General features: G+C 41.7%; 1 protein-coding gene across 3 annotated transcripts in view; it reads right to left on the bottom strand.

Annotated features, from left to right (window-relative positions):
- The window catches only part of INTS7 (integrator complex subunit 7), a 32,252-nt gene that overhangs the window by 10,968 nt on the left and 102 nt on the right, over window positions 1-21,182 (bottom strand). For 2 of the 3 annotated variants that reach the window (XM_030498849.1, XM_030498847.1), the window contains exons 2-16: window positions 20,882-21,011; window positions 19,675-19,821; window positions 17,421-17,558; window positions 16,882-16,928; window positions 15,676-15,875; window positions 14,186-14,308; window positions 10,832-10,949; window positions 9,604-9,738; window positions 8,976-9,106; window positions 8,365-8,604; window positions 7,078-7,215; window positions 6,123-6,329; window positions 2,195-2,389; window positions 1,361-1,464; window positions 714-782 (exon numbers count right to left, since the gene is read on the bottom strand). In XM_030498849.1, coding sequence (XP_030354709.1) covers window positions 714-782; window positions 1,361-1,464; window positions 2,195-2,389; window positions 6,123-6,329; window positions 7,078-7,215; window positions 8,365-8,604; window positions 8,976-9,106; window positions 9,604-9,738; window positions 10,832-10,949; window positions 14,186-14,308; window positions 15,676-15,875; window positions 16,882-16,928; window positions 17,421-17,558; window positions 19,675-19,821; window positions 20,882-21,011 — 2,122 coding nt within the window. The remainder of the gene's footprint in view (window positions 1-713; window positions 783-1,360; window positions 1,465-2,194; window positions 2,390-6,122; window positions 6,330-7,077; window positions 7,216-8,364; window positions 8,605-8,975; window positions 9,107-9,603; window positions 9,739-10,831; window positions 10,950-14,185; window positions 14,309-15,675; window positions 15,876-16,881; window positions 16,929-17,420; window positions 17,559-19,674; window positions 19,822-20,881; window positions 21,012-21,182) is intronic. The other variant, XM_030498848.1, reaches the window with a different exon arrangement.

Below are 21,182 nucleotides of genomic sequence, written 5' to 3'. Positions count from 1 at the left end.
CTCATGCCTTGAATACAATTCCATCTCCTAGACACCTCATGTTTTGAAGTCCCCAGCTTCATACTTTTTACAAGTCTGATCAATACACCTTCTAAGCAATGCTTAATTCATAATGAGTAAGGACAGTCATTTTGATGTTCACTTTTACTTCCAGTTATAAAATCACACATTTAAAGCTATGTTTATCCACATTATCTTCCATTTAATCTCAGCCTGGGAGTTTTAAAGAGTGATTCGATTCATAGGTACTTCATTTTCTAGTGGGTATAAGTTCAAAGTTAATGTAAATCCATAACCTCTGGCTCTTTTTTTAAGAGTTTAAACTAATTTAGTGCATATATTTTCAGGACTCTAAAGGAAACTGATGTGTGCTTACAAGGGCAAACAGTAGGTATGAGAGCCAACACAGAATGACACAAGTTGAAATAGGTGGCTAAAGAAGAGATTAAAAGTTGGGTTTTATTTTAATGCAAGCCTATATTTAAAACATGTCCAGTATAGTACTCTCCAGAGCAAAATCAGGACAAATGCAGAACCCAAACCCCAGCCCCTAGCCTGCCAGGTACAGCACGGCAGCACCAGGTCCTCGAGCCTGCCCAGAGTGGAATTAGAAGGGTCTATTGAGAAACCTTCTGAGCATTCTTTGAATTCCTAGGCTTAAAGCCCCCAGGGATTTAGAAATAAACAGCAAAGGACTTAACTATCAGACCTACTTTGCAGATTCTGGATCCAAAATCAGCGCTTCTATTGCATGTGAAATCAACAGGCAGCTCTGCTGTTGTCTGACGTTAATATTAAGGAGTTAAAAGAATTACAAAGATTGCACCTAAACCAAGAAATGGAGTATCATTACTGGACTTCTTATTTCTCTACCTTCTGCAAAGTAATCCTACCGTCATTACTCCTTTAGTAAACAGAGCAAGAACCATGAAAATCCCCAACTTTACGCTGTTGCAATTTTTGTGTCCAAACTTAAAGTTAACATAAAGCAATTCCAAACAATAGTATAGCAATGTTTATTTCCAAATAGGTTTTAAGCAACGAGTACCTAATTTTTATGTTACTGTTTTAAAATGATTTTGTGCAAGTCTCCACAGAAAAGAGGATTGTTCAGCATCATGCTGTCCACGTGAGAAGGAAAGTCTACATATGAGAGGGTGCTCAGGCATTGGAACAGGCTGCCCAGGGCAGGGCTGGAGTCACCGTCCCTGCAAGTGTTCACACCCCGTGTAGCCGAGGCCTCAGTGCCATGGGTCAGTGGTGGCCTTGGCAGTGCTGGGGAATGGTTGGACTGGATGAGCTTAAAGGTCTTTTCCAACCCAGCTGATTCTATGAAATCCTAAGATTTTTAAAAGGATACAGTTCTACATTCCTTAGAGTTGCCGAGTCGGCATCAAAAGATGCTTGATACAGCTCTCCATAGCGGGTAGCCAGGTTTCGGAATTCCTCCATGGAGTGTTTCATCTACAGAGACAATGTTGGTAGTCAAAAAAACCCAAATCAAAGCAAAACAAACGCACGCCACACACATCCAGCATACTCTAGCAAGATATATAACATTCTTGCTTCTTCACACAGATACAAGTCACCTAAGTGACACGCTGTTAGCTGTGCATTAAACTGGTATGTTTTCCTGTAACACAGCACCAACATACCCTCCTTGGGTTAAAAATGAAGCAAAACAAACCAACCAACCTCTAAACCCCACCAACAACCTCCAGCATCCCCTAAGGTAAATCCAGCTGCCCTGTCTTTCAAAGACAACCCACTGATGCCTTCTTGCAGACTACATGCATTTTAGAAGCAGACTGTCTTGGTGTTCTCTGTGGTAGCAAGCCTGTTGCCAACGCTCACCAAAAGGGGTTGCAATAGGATCCTAAATTATGTATTTTTCCTTAGTGTAATCACAGTATCTGAGGGTGTTTCAAAACAAGGTCTTGCTGCAAGTGTGAGCTTGCTCAGAGGCTTACTACATGCATATCTTGGAAGCTGTGTGTGTGAATGTATGAGAAAACACATGTACAGAACTTCATAATACAGCCTGCTACAGGCAGACATTTGTATAACTATAGGTGAAAACCAAGGCCCACTATTTAGCAAAACTCTTCACTACCACTTTTCACTCCTTTCATCAGATACGTTTGCTGAGAAGCAAAGTTCATGCCAAACACAAGAGCAGAATGAGAACACATGCCTGGTTAGAGATGCGTCCACACCTCTGGAGGTCATTTCCTGATGTCATAGCAATCGTCGTGGCAATAGCTGGTGGTGGACTTGTTTTGAGGCTGTTGCAGGTACAAATAAGTTGAGAAAAAGCTTGCAGAAGGTCAATCCTGAGTTTCACAAACCCGCACTGAAAGCTCAGCGGATTAAGTGGCGTACTAGCAGCCTGAAACACAGCAACAGGAATGTTGGCAATCCAGGTCAAAAGCAACCATGATAAAATAACTTTGCAATGGCACTGAACTGTCCCATCCCACAACTGAATTCAATTCTAAAAGCTGCTGTTTTAAAAAACATTTAAGAGATTTGCTCAATTTAAAATCATTCTGAATATAAACAACACAGTAATTACTAATCCGTATTTCTAGTGTATCACCCTTGTAACAAATGTGACTTAAGCTGTTACAATGCTATTAGGGCACCTATTTCCTCTTTTCTGAAGGCCAAGCCATTAGTCTTAGGATGACGTTAGTCCTCTCTTACCATAAGAGAGGGCACACTGAATTGGAAGGCAAAGGGAAACACAAGGACTAACAAAGCGATTCCCTGCATCAGCCAGAAGAGAAAGAATTGGCTGAAGTTACCTGCAGTGAGAGGAAGGGGCAATAACCTTGGACTTTTTGTGAAATGGAACATTACAAAGGCACTGAACCTTGCATTTGATGCAGGCAAGAGACACAGTTCAGTGACAACTAAGAACAGTAAATAACACAACTGCAGGAGGGCAAGACATGCTGTTGTTATTTAGAAGATGCAGTCCTGTGAAACTGCTCCCTAACACTTATCTGATGTGTGAAGCATCTGTGACACCTCAGGACACCCAAGGTGGGGGTAAACTGCAGCACCCAATATTTCATACTAGTTAGGCCAGAAATCCACTGATTTTTCTTACACTGTTGGATTTTGAGTACACTTTTTTCCTTAGGAGAGGGAAAAGCCACCTGTAAAACAAAGCACTGGGACTGTCTCTTACTCAGAGAATGGTAGTATGTTAAACCCATGCACATCATCTCCTGTGCTTCTTATTCCTCAACAGAAAAGGTTACTGCTGAAGGCAAAAAGTTATAACTCATTCTAAAAACCTTATGAAGATCCATTTCATTGCCAACAGGAAAGCAGCAAACTCACAAAACACCTAGGAACTGGCCCACTATTGACTAAAGGGAAGAAACATCAGCCAACAGCAACCACTTTAAACTACTGAGCTAGATTTCAAGCAAATAAGACTACTTCAGCCCTTCTTACCCACTACTTTGCTTTCTCCTCTACAAGGGCATAAAAAAAAGAGAGCCCTTTTGAATGGAAATTGTTCAGTTTATTCTGCAAGGGTGGTTTCAGAAAACCCTCTATGGAAGAGACTTCACTGCACTGTAATTGCTCTACAGAGACTACAGGCTTTTATAGAGAGTAAAGGAGCAGCACTTAGAGCAGAAAATCCAGACATTTTTAGTAGCACAAATTGGACTTGACTCTTGTAAATGGAAAGACAAGCTTGTCTCATTAATACTCAATTTACCTTATCTGCTACTCCTATAAGCCATGGGCAATGAGTTACAATTCTTTCTAGAAAATGGCAGAGTTCTTTGGCTCAGCCAAGTTCTTCAACAGCACCACTTCTTATCAACGTATTTGGAGTTAGCACACTTAATCAAAGGTTATTTTAGTGCTTTGTTCAAGTTCTGTATCTTCACTAGACTGCCAGCAGTGAAAAATAAGCACAATGCTACCAAATGAGATGCATGTTTTGTGCAAGAAAGAGCAGGTCCTAGTCAAAAATTCACTAACTATACAAGCAAGTACGCAGAGAGACAGATGGGGACTGTGGTCAGTATGCTCCATGACAAGACCCTGCCCTCCCTGCAACATCCATGAAGTAATGGGACTTCTTCCTCAAGTGAACTAACTCATGTGAAAGAACGTTTTGCACAGAGCAGTGCAAGGCACACAGCTGCACGTCTATCAAGAAGGCATTGAGAAATCTTCTGACAAGCATTTCATCATTGCTAAACTGGGCTGAGTGAACATCTACAACAGATTTACTGACACAGCGTCTTCCAGCTACAAAGTGGGCAGCTACACAGGGCTCATCATATGCACTGAGTCAGTGCTCTACAGCACCAACAGTGCTGAGTCATGCCCTACACTGGAACAGCAACAACAGTAAAGCTAAACTCAGAGGGGAGAGACAGCAAAGGTCTTCAGCAGCAAGACTATCATGTGCACATGGCACTGCTTCCCTTTGAGAAGCTGGGTGCTGTAGATGTAAGCAGCGAGTGGCTCCTTCTACAACTGATACACACAAGGTTAGGAATTCGTCCAGAGCGATGCAACAGCCAGCTATAAACCCCATTTCCTCTTCTCTAGGCCTTAAAAACCCGTACTTACTCCTCTGGACCACAACCACCCACAAGGAAGGTATTGCACTCAGCAAAGTACTATGTGCGACCAGGAAATGAAGTCAGCAGTTGATGAAGACAGGAATCCTTCCACAGAAAAAAACCCCCAAACCCTAGGGAAAGGCTCATTAAATTACTGACTCACAGAATGACCTATTGAAGCCAGTTATTTTCCTGCCTCTATTAAATATTAACGTCTAATTAGATGAGGTCTCCCCCTCAATGTCTTTTAGAAAAATCTTGAAATGTTGAATTACAAGCCTTGTTCACTCAGCCAACAAGTTAAAGGCAAATACTTCAGGAATAATAGAGCTTCCTCTCAGAAGAACAAAGGTGTAAAATTTATATCCTTCCTGCTTCTTGAGGAACATTTATTAATAAGCAGTAGTATCTGAACTTCATTAAACAATAATATGTGGATTGTCACAACACTTGACAGTTCCAGTAACTGAAAAAAAGCAGCTTAATTCCAAAGACAAAGAACTGCATGTAAAGATTTCTTCATGGAAACTAAGATATGCAAGTACTGTGTGAAGCTGGTTTGTCTTTTGCTAAGAAGCAACTTCACAGTAAGAGCTGGTCCATATTCATTACTGGCCTTTTTTGTTAACATTCTCAGCCACCACACAGCTTCCTGCTGTTTTCACCACTCCAGAGAAACAGAAAGTATTTGCAGAAAAGCAGGTACCATCTGAATTCTGCTGGTTTGATTGTCCTCCCTCCTCCTAGTAAACTGGTGTTGCCTTGTTGTTAGGATTCCACAGGATCACATTTTCAAAGAGAAGGCAACGTGAACTCAGCAGGAGGGAGGAAGACAATTAAATCCTTCTCCATATCTTGAGAAGATAGCAGCCGATGTAGACAAAGTCCCAAGCTTTAAACTTAAAATAGTTTTTAAACACTATGATAATAGTGTTTATTCAGCCAAAACAAGGAGTGGCAAATTTTAAGTGCTGTAACTTTAAAAACAGATGTGTCTCATATCACAGGATTTGATCAAGGCAGGAAGGGGTGGTGGTGATGAAGTCTAGCTAATCACACTTGGCTGAGCTACAGGATCTTCTCTCTGAAGATGCAGTGTGTTACAACCGGCTCTTCCCTGCACTCCTCTCAAAAAGAGTCTGGCAGATGTCAAAAAACTTTTCAGGGGTTTAAGAACAGAAATCAAATAGATCAGGGCCTGTAGCGATAGGACAAGGGGTGATGGGTTCAAACTGAAACAGAGGAAGTTCAGGTTAGATCTAAGGCAGAAGCTCTTCCCTGTGAGGGCGCTGAGGCGCTGGCACAGGGTGCCCAGAGAAGCTGTGGCTGCCCCATCCCTGGCAGTGTTCAAGGCCAGGTTGGACACAGGGGCTTGGAGCAACCTGCTCTAGTGGAAGGTGTCCCTGCCCATGGCAGGGGGTTGGAACTGGATGATCTTAAGGTCCTTTCCAACCCAAACTATTCTGTGATTCTATGCTACAGTATTCAGAAAAACCATCACTAAAGTAGGTCTGTGCTAACCGTCAGTGATGCTATTCCTTTGTGATAGGATTTTAAAGCTTCAGCAATGCACGACAGCACCGAGCTGTAGCTGTCCTCCTGCAGACCTGTCAGACACTGTTCTGCATGGGAGAACTCCTTCAAGCTGTTCAGCCAGAAGTAGAAGTGTTCTGAAGCCACCTGAGTGAGCAGGCTTTGATACAGTTCTCTGGCCATGTCATGGTTGCCCTGCAATGACAAGAACGTTTTTAAGACGGGACATTAATGAAGGCTGTGCCTTTCTACAACACAAATCTACATAAGAGAACAGTAACATCTCCAGAACTACTCTTACTTTAATGTTAGAAACAGTGAAACTTCTTCCAATCATTTGATCATGACAATCCTAACAATAAATAAAAGCACAAACGCTTATTTTATGGAAATAGCTGCCTGTATATATATTTACCTATATGTATATATATTTATACTAAATAAGTATAGTACTTATTTAGACAAGGTAATTCAACAAGATGAGAAACAAATACTGACATTTACTTTTACGCCAGCATCTCGTATTAGGGTTTCTACATCATTCTAACCCCACCTGTAATAAAGGGAAATAGTATCTTTTTCTTCCTTTCATCACATTGAAGAGAGAGAAGCACACATGAGGATGGCCTATATCACCTTCTAAAGAACAGCTAGACAATGCAGATTAGGCATGTGCTCAAGAAAGTATCAGATCATTACTTACTTACTTACTTCCCAAATACTTCAAAGAGACAAGTGAAAAACCATCCTGATGGGATGACTGCCCTAAATGTCATATATCTTAATCAGCATTCCAGGGAATTAAGAAGGAAGTTTCCCCATCCCCCATTCATTTCCTCCTCCCAAGTCCTACCATTTCGCTTATTTTCTTTTTCTAGTTCAAAGAAATCACTAGCACCCTTCCAACCACACTAAGCCATTTTCCTCCAGGTATTTCACTTACCATTCTGGAAGCCTGCCTGGCTATCCTGTAGGCTGTCCAGCCATTGGAGGCATTCTCAAGCTGCTGTTTGATAACAGTTTTGATTTCTGAAGATAAAGCTTTCTGGCTGGAAACAAATATCACTGTAGCAAGAGAAACCTAATAAAGAATGGTGAGGAAGAAGGTTATATAGCAGGAGCTAAACAAAAAAAGGAAAGAAAAAGCCAATTCTGTTTCCTAAGCTACCAGAAATGATCTGCTTGATTTTAGACTCAAAACTAGAAGATTAGACTCAAAAATAGAAGATTACATACACGTTTTAACTGAGGAACTTTTCTCAGTCATATATCTTTTAAGCAGTTATTTAGCTTCATTCTTGGAGATGAAAGTCACTTTCATTTAAAGAATCTTTACTGTGGCTTTTAACTGAGATATTTCAAATGCAATGAGTGAATTAACAGGAAGCTTGGAATTTCTCTCTTAAAATTCAAATTCATTTCCAAATGGACGTGAGAAAAGCATTTTTATCTCTTACAGTATATTAAGTCATGTGAGTGAGAGTTACCAGACAGGAAGTGAGCTAACTGCCATTTCGGTTTTCTCTAACCATTATTTTACAGATATCCCATTAATTTCAATAGCTGGATTTGTCTAAGCAGTGCCACCTGCTGGCAAATCTACTGGAATACACTGCATAATGCAGCTCCATCCATGAGAGATTTCAACATTGAACATGTGTCATCAAAAGTTAAAGCAAAACTGAAATGAGTGGCTATAGACTCTGATGTAACAAATGGCTTAGCTGGCCTTGTAAATAAAATCAATCCACAGTAGTTTGTATAGAAGTTTGTGCAGGGCCTGGAGCACAAGTGTGATGAGGAACGGCTGAGGGACCTGGGGGGGTTTAGTCTGGAGAAGAGAAGGCTCAGGAGGGACCTTATCGCTCTCTGCAACTGCCTGACAGGAGGATGGAGCCAGGAGGCGGGTGGTCTCTGCTCCCGAGGAACAAGGGATGGGACAAGAGGAAATGGCCTCAAGCTGCACCAGGGCAGGTTTAGATGGAGATGAGGAACAATTCCTTCCCCAGAGGGTGCTCAGGCATTGGAACAGGCTGCCCAGGGCAGGGCTGGAGTCACCGTCCCTGCAAGTGTTCACACACCGTGTAGACGAGGCCTCAGTGTCATGGGTCAGTGGTGGCCTGGGCAGTGCTGGGGAATGGTTGGACTGGATGAGCTTAAAGGTCTTTTCCAACTCAGTTGATTCTGTGACTCTACGACTCTAAGGCCTGTTGACCAGAGGAAGTCTTACCAAGAGTTCCTGTTTTTTATCCGTGGCAGATTGTCCAATTAATTTATAGAGGTCCATTAGGTCTCCTAGCATCCCATCTGCTAGGACAGGCAGCTGCATGGCAATAGCTGCTAAACAGTGGCACATGAGAATCCTGGCAGCATCCTGGGCGCTGTGCAGCTGGGTCAGCAGAGATTCAACTACTGACTGGCTCAGGTGAGGACGGCACTTGACCAGCTTCACCATGCAAGTCAACGTGATCTGCAACTCACACAACCAACGGGTACAATAAACATAATGTCTACTTAAAAATAAAGCAGCCAGACACACTTATCTGCAAGTATGACTGCAGAAATATAGAAAACAAATTCAAGAAATTATGATCTTCTTTCTCACATCACCAGCCTTTACAGTAAAATAACCGGATAAAATTACCAGGAGCAGCTTATGAAGTGGGAAAATTAAAATAATAGTTTAGAGAAGTGCTGCAATCATGCACATTGCATCCCCATCTCCAAAAAGCAAGTTCTCTCCAAGAGTCTATTTGTCCTCCAGAGACACCTCCATGCCATGTTCAACTTCATGTTTTATTATAGCTGTTCCTCTGAGAGGAATATTACTACAAAACTTACAGCTGTGCTAGGGGAAGACAATAGTAATGTCACCTTTAAGGTTGCCTGAGCTCCTGGACTGTCATCTTGACTACAGAGAACAAGAAGAGCTTCTAAGCCAAAAACCGCATCTTGCTCCAAAGGCAAAAGATCTAAGAAAAGAAAAACAGAGTAAGTTAGTTCTCAGTTACATTTGCTGACCACAGTCGCTGTAATGTTTGGACTGGTGTTGCATTCATGACCAGTAAGTATCTTCCTAATACCTCTGCCTCTCCTTATTTTGATTAGAAACAATTCTGCTGTTCCATGTCTCAGGTAACTTATTCAGCAGTCACACCAACTGTGGCATTTGTAGAGCTAAGTCTCTGGACCAAGGCTTCCAAATGCCCCGTTATTCTTTTGCAACAGGCTTTGTACAAAGAGTTTTCAAAGGTTGACAAACAATTCTAAATCAAAGATGGAATCTTCCCAACCATTCATAAAATAATACAGAGTATTCTCTACTAGATTATACTCCCCATTCTCCCAAACCAGCATGAAGGATCAGGCAGATTTACTGGCAGGTTCTCAGACAAGACCAGTTAACACGTGTTAAGTGCATAAGCCCAACTGTACACAGACACATTTCACTGTCCTTGCTTTCATTTACCTTTTTCCTGACAAGAGGCTGATATATTAGTCAGAATTCTCACACCATGAGCTGCAATGCCACGGTTATTATGGTAACAGCACTCCTGCGCCAGTTTTACTAAATCAAACGACCTCGCAGTTGTAGCTGCTGTTCCTAAACAAAGACAAGGCAAACAGGACATAAACCAGCAGAGTCCATAATTACACCACAGATCTCTTCAAGCACATTCCTACAGAAAGCCTAAATTGATTTAGGATTATTTCTTTTCATATGTTTAAAGGATAGGATGAAAGCATCTCTTTCTGCACACACAGAGGCTCTCCCTCCATTCCTGAAGACTATATAAGTTAGACATAGATGAGAAAGAATATTTAGGTCTAAAGGCTGATGTTTCAGAGACTCAGAGGAATATTGCCTTAAGAAATGTTATATGTGATTAAAAAAGCTGGTGAACATATTAATTATTTAGACATGCCAGAATGACTGAAGAGGATGTACTATTTTTCTCTGTTTCTGCAGCCCATGTAGTTGGGCTTGTACTAACTCATTAGGGCAGTCTGGCTTCCACGAAGAAAAAGAAAACCATGTGATCATCATTTTAAGAACAAGATACCTTGAATCACTTTTAAATGTCTACTCTATTTCTTCAAAACACAGTCACAAGGCAGAAAGGTTCACCTGGTACTGAAGCAGGTCACTCCCACAAATGTGGCGTAGCTTCACTGTGCCAGGATAACATGCCAGCCCACACTCACACCATTAAGTCTTCATGCTACTCAAAAACTATGCAAATCCATGGTTTCAAAGCAGAATGCAGGTCAGCCACTTGGGAGGCATTACATTTCTTCATTTGATGAAGAAAAGGTGAAGAATCATAGAATCAACCAGGTTGGAAAAGACCTTTAAGATAATCAAGTCCAACCATTACCCCGGGATTGCTAAGACCGTCACTAAACCATATCACTGAGGGGATGTAAGACCCAAAGGTAAGAAAACCTTTCATAAAGCACATTAACCACAAAATCCAGAAGAAAATCTTAGACCATGACTATTCATGGGTATACAGTATCCCATTTTAAGTTCACGTATGATGAACACATTCTGACTCTCATCTAGTGTCCTGAAGTTCAAAACCAGTTTAAGAATACACTACAAAATGTTTAGATGAAACTGATTATCAGTAGACAGACATGTCAAAGCATCAGAAATGCCAAAGATAGATAATCATCTGATCTTGTTTTCTTACCTGGAGCAGTGCTGAAGTACTGTTTAATGGCAATGGTCCCGGATAACACAGAAAGAACAGACAGCATGCCCAGCTTCAAGCTGTCGTAAGGAGTGTGAAGAGCAGATTCACAGAGTGCCTAAAGATTAGCAGGAGAAAAGATACAGAGGGAAGGAAGTCCCATGAGCTATCTGTATTCAAAGTTTAGTTGCACTTGGCTGTGAAAAGTTTTGAGAGTCAAAATAGAAATACTTTGAGATTTATACTGACATCAAAAGTTAGAAGTCATGTCCTGAGGCATCTGTGTTAGTAGACCTAGGACACGGCTTGCAGAAAAAGGACGGTGGGTTTCATATGCTGGGAAACACCAATTCTAAGTCATTTCTTAACTAAAAATCAGTTGCAAAAATGTCATCCATTCTCATTGATCAAATACTGCAAAAGATGTTAAGACAGTTCTCCAGTCTTAGAGACATATGTGATTATTTAGCCTTGTAACAGTCTGTAGGGGTTTATGTAAGTATAAACCTCTGAAGGACAAAGTTTCAAGTGTTCCCTTTAACAGCCCTGGTGTTGAAGTTTATCGATAAACATCTTCAAGCACATTTCATTTTTTAACTCATTTATAGTAGAGCTCCTGACGTAGTTTTGTGCCTTTTGCCAGATCTCCTCAGGCCTTATCACATGGAGGTTGGAATAAGCCTTAAAATGCACAATGTTCTCAGATGTGTTATGCTAACGCTGGCCATAATTTAGTCATTCACTGGTTTTGGAGGCTTTTTTAGTCAAAATGAGAGAAAGCAATATGAGACACAAATGGAAAATGTAAATATAGTCTGCCTCAGAGAGTGCCAAAGCTGAATGACAACATTCAGTACTGAATAAAGAACAACAACACCACAGAATTAGTTTCACAGAACAAATAAATACCCCAAGTAGTGCTCTTCTCAGGCATACTAATGTTCTTCTATGGTTAAAGGGTTAAATACTAAACCAATTTGTCATTTGTGACAAAGTAGCATTTTGCTAATCCACTGAATAGTATGGCATCAACAGACAGATGAGGATACAATGATTAGGGTTGAAAGGGAGTCTTGATGCCTTTCAAGTCACTGAGGTTTTACTCCAGTGCTATTAGATCACTACTCAGAGAGTCTATTTGAAACAGTAACTGTGAAGAAGGCCAGGAGCAGGAAAGAACAAGCAGGATGGATTGCAGCCTGCTTGTTATTTTCACAGTCAGTATGAAGAACTGCTCTAAGTATCAAAAGCAATGGCTTCTAAAACTGATGTCCAGGAATCAGTGAAGTCTCCACAATTCGAAGACCAAGCCTCCTATCTGACCTACACAGACAGACCCAAAATGCTGAGGAAGTTAATGCTGCTGAAACTCCTGTTGGTAAAAAGGTACCTCCTTTCCTTACAGCAAAACCAAGAAGCGGGTTTTGCTGTGAGAAAAGGAGGGTCTGTTCCAGTCCTTGCTGGATAAACATCATCAAGTTGTTTAAAAATAGGGAAGAGAGTTGCCCAGCTCAAAATGTTAACTTGATCTCAAAAGTCAGACAGCTCATTACTCCTGCGAGCCATTCAGCAAGCAGCAACAAGCTTCAGTTAATGAATTTTGTTCTTACCCACTCACTGGTTTAGTTCCAACTTCAATAAAACTTTTTCCTATGGATTTCAACTATCAGAACACCTACTTTAAGACACTACATAATGATGAAAGCCATGTCATCAATGTCTCTCACTTGTATTAACTACCAACCAGGCATAATGGTATAAAGTAGCATTTTGACTGCAAAGAATCCATAAACCATTACAGCAATTCCTTAGAGTTCCTAAAAGGCAATGAATTTCTGGGTATTAAATGCATTATTAAGAATAAAGCAGTTCACTGAAACAAAACCCGCTTTACACTCCAAATCATCTCATCCAAGAATGGAAGAAAAGCAAAACATGCTTGCTTTCTTACACAGTTATGAACAAAAATCCACAGTTTTTTTTCCCCCAGCAGTATTTTTCCCCCCCAGTTTTTTTTCTAACAGCATATAGCAAAAGTAGCTTGCAAAAGCAGCAAAACAAAGACAAAAAGACCCAGCAAAAAGCAAAACTCTAACCCTGTGCTGTTAAGTTTTGAAGTATTTACTTTCCCATTAATCTAACCAGAAGTTACTTTCTATAGTCATTTCTACCCGAAAAAGGGAAAGACAAGGAGAAAGAAAACAACTAAAAGGAAGCAGCAGCACAATCTACAATTACCAACTGCTTCCCCAAGTAACACAGATGCACTATAAACACCTTCTCAGGTGTCTCATTCGTACAACAGGAGACACAAGGATACTACTGAAACTGAACCATTAATGAGAGTCTCCCTGCAGTATGGCATTCAGTTTGGGGGCCCCCAGCATACGAAAGACATGGAGCTGTTGGAGCAAGTCCAGAGGAGGTCACGAGGATGATCAGGGGCTGGAGCAGCTCTGCTCTGGAGCCAGGCTGAGAGAGCTGGGCTCGGTCAGCCTGGAGAAGAGAAGGCTCCTGAAGGGGACACCTTAGAGCAGCTCCAGTGCCTGAAGGGGCTACAGGAAACCTGGAGAGGGGATTTGGGCAAGGGCCTGTAGGGACAGGACAAGGGGAATGGCTTTAACCTGCCAGAGGGGAGACTGAGATGAGCTCTTAGGCAGAAGCTCTTCCCTGTGAGGGTGCTGAGGCGCTGGCACAGGGTGCCCAGAGAAGCTGTGGCTGCCCCATCCCTGGCAGCGTTCAAGGCCAGGTTGGACACAAGGGCTTGGAGCAACCTGCTCTAGTGTGAGGTGTCCCTGCCTGTGGCAGGGGGTTGGAACTGGATGATATTAAGGTCCTTTCCAATCCAAACCTTTTCCAAATCCAATCCACAACTCTGTGAGTCTGTGAATCCTATGAAACGAAGTCAAAATTACATCTGTCCTTCAAGTATACCTTGCTGGATGCCATGCTTTGACAAATCCTGGAGGGACTCTCTATGTTACATTGAACACATATTGATACTGTCAGACCATAACAATGGAAACATTCAGCTCCTGTCATCTTAAATGAGTTTGTCAGATGGAAAAGTTATTTCCATACTATAAAAAGGCCTGCTACATGACACATGCCTTTCCTCAGTTACACCACCCCAACTTTGATACTTACGGGTCAACTTAGCCAACTCAAGATATTCTATGATTTCACAAACTATTCATTAATACTTGGCTATCGGCTTGGCAGAGTAACCTAAATTAAGGATATGGAGATGTATGTTCTTCCTTTGTTTACCTCCAAAATTGTTCTTCTGGAGAGAATCCTGCAACTTATTGCAAATTCTCATAATAAACTTTAGCTTAAAAGAAATATATAAACCTGAATATTTTCTCTACTCCACGTATGTGGTGTCTTGTTGGCCAACAACTTTAAATCTTGGATTGCAAGCCTCTTCACAGCCTTCCTGGGGTCATTCTTCAAGTACTGCAACAAAAGCTGGATCTGCAACAAAGTAAATTCACTGTTTAAAAGAGATGCTACTAGAAGGAAGGTCTTTTTAAAAGTACTTATGAGGGAATTTTGAGCATACTCAGCCGAAACTAACTTGCCTTATCTGTCCAACTGCTCACCACATGGAAAAGCCACTGCTTAGGCTGTAATGCCATGGCAAGCTAAAATAGTCTGATTTCTATCATGCTGCTCTGCTTTTTCAAACACCCTTCTCTACCTTCTCTCACCCTGCATACCTGAGAAGCCTTGAAACCTGTTTTGACACTCTCAGAACTACCATAAAATATCTCCAAGAAGCTCAATAAAAACTTTATACTCTTGTGATTATGCTACTAGCAACTAATCTGGGCATTTGAAGCTAATTTGGGTGGCTGCGTGATCTGCAGTTAACAGACAGCAACACAGACACCTTCTGTGTAGTTGCCAAAACCAACCCCTAAAACCCAAACACACCCAACCCCTATCCACTCCCTCTGAAGCACTGATCTCAAATTAAATGACACTTAACTGCATGTCCTTTGTGGTGTTCTTTTGCTGAAACTTCACAGAGATGGAAAGATGGAATAGCCAGCACATGAAAAAGCATGAACGTGCTGGCCATGGTTTTGCTCTCCATCCCCACCCTGGCTACATCACTTTTAAGCAGCATTGGCTGTTCTGTTGCAGAAATACAGCCTAAATCACCACTTTTACCTCATAAAGGTAATAAATCACCACTCTTTACTCATAAAAAACCCAAAAAAGCCTATCAAGTGTTCTAATGTTGTTTCAGATGGCTTAGATTCAGTACTATTGAAAGCATCCTCTGAAATACAGAAATCAGCCATACCAAAAAAGAAGTTTCAGACAGATCAATGTTACTGCTTTAACAGTAACAGACACCAGCCTTTCATAGCTGTACAGGATGGAAAGCAAGCAATGACTTTCATGACTACAAGGACTAGTTAGTCTCAGATGTCACCATGTTCAGATCTGCTATATAAATCATGTCCACAAAGCACATGATCAGAACATAAAAGTGTTGTATTTTTCTATCACTTTCATTTCTATAGTCATTTCTACCAGAAAAAGGGAAAGACAAGGAGAAAGAAAATGACTAAAAGGAAGCAGCAGCACAATCTACAATTACCAACTGCTTTCCCAAGTAACACAGATGCACAATAAACACCTTTATAGTTCAGAGGTGACCAGAGAGGGCAAAAAATATGAAAGCAGCAGCAGTTTCAGGGTATTCTTTATCTACAGCACATAGGAGGAATCATCCCAGCATATACATCATGATTTATTTTCACCATCAGCTAGAATCTGAGGTTTTTTAAAAGTACTTTAAGTTGAAAGACTTAATTAGGAAGAATTACCTGCTTAGGAATGTCAACCAAAGAAGAAGCAGCAAGCAGAGTAAAGGTGTGCAGAGTAACAATGACCATCTTGGTAGAGGGATATGATGTTACCAGCTGCTGCAGCAGCTGCCGGGAGCTGGAGGCCAGGCTGGCATCATGATGCATGTGCTGTAGAATAGGGATCAACTTCAACTTCAAGTCCACAGGTGTGGCCAAACCTGCAACAGGGAGGAGAAACATAGGCAGTGTTAGTCCTTTGTACTGGCTTTTGGCAGTACTGAGGCACAAATATGTCTGCATTGCTACCACTGCTGACTGCAGATTGTACAGAAACCTGTGTTAGCTTCAAATAACTCATCTACCAGCTACAAGCATAAGGACAGCAGTATCGAGCACTTTCATAGTTCGTGGTGAAGATCGCTCCTTGCTTCACTGCAGGTAACACAAGTATCTGGTGTCCTCAGCATAAGAAGGACATGGAGCTGTTGGAGCAAGTCCAGAGGAGGCCACGAGGATGATCAGGGGCTGGAGCACCTCCCATACAGAGACAGGCTGAGAACATTGGGGCTGTTCAGCCTGGAGAAGAGAAGCTGCGTGGAGACCTCAGAGCAGCTTCCAGTGTCTGAAGGAGGCTACAAGGATGCTGGAGAGGGACCTTCATCAGGAACTGGAGCAACAGGACAAGGGGTGATGGGTTCAAACTGAAACAGGGGAAGTTCAGGTTAGACCTAAGGCAGAAGCTCTTCCCTGTGAGGGTGCTGAGGCGCTGGCACAGGGTGCCCAGAGAAGCTGTGGCTGCCCCATCCCTGGCAGTGTTCAAGGCCAGGTTGGACACAGGGGCTTGGAGCAACCTGCTCTAGTGTGAGGTGTCCCTGCCCGTGGCAGGGGGTTGGAACTGGATGAGCTTAAGGTTCTTTCCAACGCAAACCATTCAATGATTCTATGATTAACTCACCTGAAGCAACCTGTGATAGGCTATGCAAGTTTATTCGTTATGCTATAGATGAGTTTTTATTCTTTGCTAAACAGGTGTTCTGAGAACTTAGATTTTAAGAGGACGTAAGAGCCAGGCATTAGATTAATGGTTAGCTAATTTAATTTAAAACCAGGAATCATTTGAGGATAAGGGCAACAGCATTCTGATATAAAATATTTAAACAGGGATAATAAAGAATTCTCAGAAAAATGAGGTTTTCCCTTTTATCACTCAATATACATATGTACCTTGTATCATCTCACTGATTTTATTACATATTCCAGCAGCAAAATCCCTGTAGAGAAAAGACAAAGTATCAGGTGAGATAAATAAAACAGGGAAATCATTAAAAATAAAAATCAATTGAACTACCAAACACTGTGCTTTAACAATAAAAGCTTTCACAAAAGAATGCTTGACAGGATCTAAGTTCTTTTAGAACCCCTGCACATATGGGCATGATCGAATGGAAGCTTTCAAGAATGTGTCAACGTGACAAGCAGCACTAAGTTTTGTTCCAGAATATGACTGCTGTAAAATAATCACTGATTAAAGCTGCTATTCCACTTTGCCTTCCCATATTTATGAGCTTTCCATTACTATTTTAGAAAAAAGAAATATCTGTTAAACTTGTGTTCAGATTTCTTTACAATGCTCTTATTCCACCCAATTAAATGTTTTGCTAAAAATTACATGGTTGGCACTACCAAAAGTTTGTGAATGCCAGTGCTAATGGAGTTTCCACTCTCTGTAATATGAAAAACTGAAACCAAAAATGACATCTTACTTTGACTGTGCAGAAAAATTGGCAGCAGCAAATATTGCAGCTTCAACTTCCACATTATCATGGGAATCCAAACTTTGACGAATACTGTGATGTGCATTCTTCCTTTCTGGAATGATAGATGCCATGCTGCCCAACATCCTACAGAAACAGATCACAGCAAAATCAGGAAGAAGATCAGAAGTGATCGTGAAGAAATTCAAGATGAAACCAAATAGAAATGGAGAAGGACTGGTTAAAAGACTATTCCGATATAAACATGAGCTCATCCACATCTATTACAGAAACAAACAAAATCATAAAATCAACTGGGTTGGAAAAGACCTTTAAGATCATTAAGTCCAACCAAGGCACTGCTCAGGCCACCACTAACCCATGGCACTGAGGCCTCGGCTACACGGTGTGTGAACACTTGCAGGGACGGTGACTCCAGCCCTGCCCTGGGCAGCCTGTTCCAATGCCTGAGCACCCTCTGGGGAAGGAATTGTTCCTCATCTCCATCTAAACCTGCCCTGGTGCAGCTTGAGGCCGTTTCCTCTTGTCCCATCCCTTGTTCCTTGAGAGCAGAGACCGACCCCACCTCACTATAACCTCCAGTCAGGGAGCTGCAGAGAGCAATAATACTAAAAGCAGGCAAATAATTAGAAGGTAACAAGTTTTGTCATGTGGGTTATGGCAGTGGTTTAATAAAACATTTATTACAGTTTGATACCTTTCACCTTGAAATGGGCACAGTGAGAAACTTTGGGGAATGTTTCTCAATGACACTTAGAACAAGCTGTTTTAAGGTGCATTTGCATTCAAGCTCTGGTACCAACACGAGAGATTTAATGCTAAAATGTAGCGATGGCTCTTTTCAGACACACATGAAGTACACGTTATAGGATATAAATTCAGGAATGTGGTAGTATAGGGGGATAAAAAAATCCCACAATATTTAAAGAAGTGTTTCCACACCTTTTGTGTAACTGCTAAAAAAGGAGCAAATCAGTCTATACTTTGCTACCAATATCCCAAAGATACTTTTCAGACATGTTGAGCATAATCCAATCAATGAATCCAATTCATAACGAACAAATGCAGGATTTGCACTGACGGTACTTTCAGCAAGGGTTCTATGCAAATATTTACACACAGTTATCTAGCACTACAATTCCAGAGACACAAAGTTGGGTTTGAGCAGATCTTTCTTTCAGCACGTTCCTCCTTACTGACACTACTTAAGGAGGACAAAAACAAATCAAGACAGATTTCCAGCTGAAACTGCCATTTTAACCTTTCACTTGATGCATCCCATGAATTGGTTTGTAATTTAAGTATTTTTTCAAACTAAAGCAGATTCCTGGGACTTCTGATAGTCTGTAAAGATAGCCCTCTACACCAGTCAACAACTGTAACCTTCTATTAGAATAATGAAGTGGAACTACAAGAAAACAGAGATATGCTGTATTTACAGATTTCTGAGACACCAGAGCGTGAAAGCATAATCTCAACTAAAATAAAGAAATGGGCACAGGAGCTCATCAAACAAATCCCTGTTAATGCCTCCCATCTTTCAATAGTGAAATCAGTAACAGTTCTAGACGGATTGAAGAAAAGAATACAAAGGGAGAAAGAAAAGTTCTATCTTCACATTTGAATTCACCTGCACAGGAGCTGGAAGATGCAGTTAAGATAATAATGTTGTACAGTGTTAGACATAGACACCAAGGCAGCAGGACAGTGACATTAAAAGCTAGCTTAGTTTTATTTCTTTATGTGACTGCAGGGAGTCCAAAGCAATCCACAATACAATGGCACTTCTTTAGAAGTCACTGACCAGAGATCAACAAGCAGTAAACTCCTGTGACAACCATTAATGAAATATAGATGGAAGCATACCAATTTTGACATGTAAGGAAACACCTTCCTTTTGGTCCTGGTCTAACTATATCATAGGCAACATAAGATATATTACATTTAGCTCCTCTCTGGGTTATGCATAAAACAGGCTCATTTGTCTCCTCAGAACAGAAAGTTTCAATGCTGCAAATTCTGGTTTGCCCAAAGCCACACACAAACCTCTCACCATTGTCAGTGGTTAATAACCTTGTTCTTCTGATCTCAGGTCTTTATCATTCCCCACCTTTAAAAACAAATGTCTTTGCTTTAACTCTGTAAGCAATGCAGAAAACACCTCCCACATTTCATTGATGGTAGTTTGCTATTCCAGACCAGCACAGTAAGTAAATTAGGTTCATTAATGTCATTTACATACCGAAGTGTAATAGCCCGAGCAACTGGATCATTGCTGTGAATTACTGAGAAAACTCTCTTGACAAACTCATCCACATTTAGGATCTTCTCTAAGTGCTTCTCACTCTGCTGCGTAACTTTCAGCACACACAGCCTCAGGAAGTTGTTTCTGTTAGGAGAGACACACATTTCCACACACATTTATTTATCAGGCTGTTTTATAATAAATATTCAAACACTTAAAATATGAAAGTATCGTAAAAAATAAAAGAACAACCTTCCAAGAGTAAATTAAAACAAGGAAAGGTCTATGCTTTAGAACCATTATATTTAATTAGACTAATAGAGTAAAAAAGACTATAGACACACTATTATTTTATTTTCTAGTATAGGTAGTGTCAAATTTGGGCCCAACTCCAGGGAAATTAACTCACTGACACCAGTGAGGAGGACTGTAAGCAAATCATAAAATCATAGAATGGTTTGGGTTGGAAAGGACCTTAAAGCTCATCCAGTCCCAACCCCTGCCACGGGCAGGGACACCTCACACTAGAGCAGGTTGCTCCAAGCCCCTGTGTCCAACCTGGCCTTGAACACTGCCAGGGATGGGGCAGCCACAGCTTCTCTGGGCACCCTGTGCCAGCGCCTCAGCGCCCTCACAGGGAAGAGCTTCTGCCTTAGGTCTAACCTGAACTTCCCCTGTTTCAGTTTGAACCCATCATCCCTTGTCCTGTCGCTCCAGTCCCTGATGAAGAGTCCCTCTCTAGCATCCTTGTAGCTCCCCTTCAGATACTGGATACCTGTTTTGTGCACACTTAGGGATCAAGATCTGCTAGAAAAGCATGACCAGAACAGTTTAATTGCCATTGCCAGGTGCGAGTGAATTTCTTCTCCTTCCTTGAGCCAACAGCAACAGATAACCTTGTAAGCTATGACAAAGTAGCTCCAATTCCATCACATGCATCCATCATCAGGTACTTGGAAAAGCTAAACTTTGGCCTTTGTTATTAACATCCCCTGGAGATGGAATCTGCACATGGGATCATTCATCTATTTATTAATTATAATTTGAACATGTCTATGGAGTAGAATTAACACTCAGTGCAGGAGGTACCACTGTGCTATTACCACACAAGCAGAAAAAACCCACAACTGCCCAAGCTCCTGCGCACCAACACTCCCAGACACGCTGCATCACTATAGACTAAAGACGGACTGATGGTACTTACCCGACTCTGAACACATCAGCCAGCTTCAGGAAAGCCGAATTAATGAGAATGGGGAAGGGATATTTCTGGAAAAGCCTGGGAAAACGAACGACGGCTTCGCACTGCTCCCCGAGCTTCCCGGACCTGAGACCTAAATGAGACACCCGCAGTCACTGCAGGTACCGACCCTCCTCCACAGCCAGGCCCCGCTCACAACACCGAGCCCCCGGGCACCGCAGGCCGGGACGACACCACCCCTCAGAGTGGGAGCCGACGGCCCTAGCGGCAGCCCTTCGGGGCGCGCAGCCCCAGCCCCGCCGCA

This window comes from Strigops habroptila, chromosome 10 (assembly GCF_004027225.2).
Source record: "Strigops habroptila isolate Jane chromosome 10, bStrHab1.2.pri, whole genome shotgun sequence".
Taxonomy (NCBI): Eukaryota; Metazoa; Chordata; class Aves; order Psittaciformes; family Psittacidae; genus Strigops; species Strigops habroptila.
The sequence above is the reverse complement of the archived record's forward strand: the minus strand, read 5'-3'. Positions and strand labels throughout refer to the sequence as shown.